General features: G+C 60.1%; 1 protein-coding gene across 3 annotated transcripts in view; it reads right to left on the reverse strand.

Annotated features, from left to right (window-relative positions):
- Nucleotides 1-2,180, reverse strand: part of LOC103660447 (phospholipase D2) — a 13,650-nt gene that overhangs the window by 1,404 nt on the left and 10,066 nt on the right. The window contains exon 24 of one of the 3 annotated variants that reach the window (XM_040629888.1): nt 278-392. The exons of the other annotated variants lie outside the window; for them this stretch is intronic. Within the exon in view, the coding sequence (XP_040485822.1) occupies nt 278-392 (115 nt within the window). The remainder of the gene's footprint in view (nt 1-277; nt 393-2,180) is intronic. 3 annotated transcript variants of the gene reach the window in all.

Consider the following 2,180-nt stretch of genomic DNA (forward strand, 5'->3'; position numbering starts at 1 on the left):
CAGGGAGCGTGTGGCATTGGATGGCAGGCAGCGGAAGATCTGTGGGCGGGGGGCACAGAAGCAGTAAGGCTTGGAGAGACTCTGCCAAGAGTCCAAAACCCCACCTGGGCCAGGCACCCCCAGTCCCCACACCATATCCCCCCACAATGACCCCGAGCCACTGAATCCGTGATATGCCCCTGTACCCTCATCTCCCTTCTGAGAATGGCGCGGTGGCGGGGGCTCTCTCCATCCTACCCTGAACAGGACAATCCATGGATTTGTCCTCGGTGCCCACCTGCTCATAGATGTTGGCGTTGTTCTCAGCTGTGTCTTGCCACAGCTGGAAGAAGTCATCACAGACAGGGTCTCGGAGATCCAGGTCTGTCCGGGCATCTGCCCCAAGAATCACACTACGGGACAAAAGGGTCCCCACAAGACCAGAATAAGATCCTTGGAAAACCCAGGACACCTGGGTGGCTCAGTCGGTTGAGCGTCTGCCTTCGGCTCAGGGCGTGATCCCAGAGTCCTGGGAGCGAGCCCCGCATGGACTCCCTGCTCAGTGGGGAGCCTGCTTCTTCCTCTCCCACTCCCCCTGCTTGTGTTCCCTCTCTCTCGCTGGCTGTCTCTCTGTCAAATAAATAAATAAATAAAATCTTAAAAAATATGTATATTTTTAGAATACTTGTTTCTCATTTTTTTGATAGCCCTCCTTTGCTGGTACCCTAAGCCAGACTGGGGACTCCAGGACTACCTGTAAGCCATCCTCACATCTGCTCAGAAGGCAGCCCAGCCCCCTCCCGACTCCCATCTCCCCCGCAGCACCCCATCCCGGCTCTACCTGAAGCAATGCTTCCGCAAACTCAAGGCGAACCTGCCCGCCTGATATTCCCGGCCGTCCATGAGGGATGGCTCCATCTCCGTGTCCTCGATCAGCACGGCCAGCTCACTGTCCCGCTTGCCCAGCAAGCTGCGGTCATTGATGTTGGCGGAGCCTGACACGGGTGCAGGACACGCTTTGTGAGCCTGAGCCCCGAGGGGACCCTCCACCAGAGGACCAGCCAGTCTCCATCACCCCCCCACCCCCGCTGGGCCCGGCTCCCCCTCTCCCCACCCTCCCTCTCGCTGCCAGGGGTCCTGATGCAGGACTGACCGATGATGACTGTCCGGTCATCCGCGATGAGCATCTTGCTGTGAATATAGATGAGCTCTGAGACCGGGTGCCCACCCAGCTCTCCGTGAGTGCGAAGCCCACAGATGGATATATAGTCCCGCCACGCTGTCCCCACTGTAAGAAAGATGGGGGAGTGAGGTGACAGGCGCCCTCACGTGCAGATGGAGCCCTCTCCCGGCTCCCTCCCCATTTCAAAAGGTCTAGAGCCTAGTCTAAGCTTCTCCCTGCAGTGGAAGACCACCTGTGGTCTCAGAGCAGTAGCCCCAGAACCATGCAAGAATGTTAGGGTCCCCTGCCCAGGGGTCCAGGGCTTGAACCAACCCCCCCACCCCCCCACCCCCACCCCCAGCACTCACTGGCTGCTTTGAGGCGATGTAGGATTGAATATTCCCCGCGGCACAGGGTCCTGAGGGAAAAGAGTGGGTGAGAGAGGTGGAGGCTGGGGGAGGGGGGTGGGTGATGTCAGGAGAAAGGTGGACCTCAAAAGTCCAGCAGGAAGGGATCGGGACAGCGTCAGGACAGGGGCACCGATGGATGGCCATGGGGGGTCACCTGTAGGTGAAGTGCAGAATGGCCTGGATGGAATTCCCACCACCTGTAGTGATGTCACCCTCAAAACCGGGCAGCAGGGGCAAAAGCACGTAGACTCGGAAGCACTGCCCCTGTCTGGGGAAGGGCGCGGGGGTCAGAGGCGGGGACTCCCCCAAGCCCGGCCCCTCCAGGGCTTAAACCACGCCCACAAACCCATCCCCCCGCCAGTCCACCTTACTTGTGGGCCTTCAGGATTCTGTCCACAATCTCATCGCCCACCTTGTTGAGAACGGTCCGCCCATCTGAGCAGCTAATGAAGAACTGATTCTGGGGCAGGGACCGAAGACCGGCATCAGCCTGACCGCATGCCCTCTGCTCCGCGCTAGCCCCACCCCCACGCTCCAGGCCCAGGGGCCCAGGCTTGCACACCTCTCAGGACCGATCCCACTGCTATCCTCAGTCCCTCCCCTCGGGCGCCCCCTCCCTTCTCTGCCCC

Source organism: Ursus maritimus, unplaced genomic scaffold, assembly GCF_017311325.1.
Source record: "Ursus maritimus isolate PB19 unplaced genomic scaffold, ASM1731132v1 scaffold_14, whole genome shotgun sequence".
NCBI classification, from domain to species: domain Eukaryota; kingdom Metazoa; phylum Chordata; class Mammalia; order Carnivora; family Ursidae; genus Ursus; species Ursus maritimus.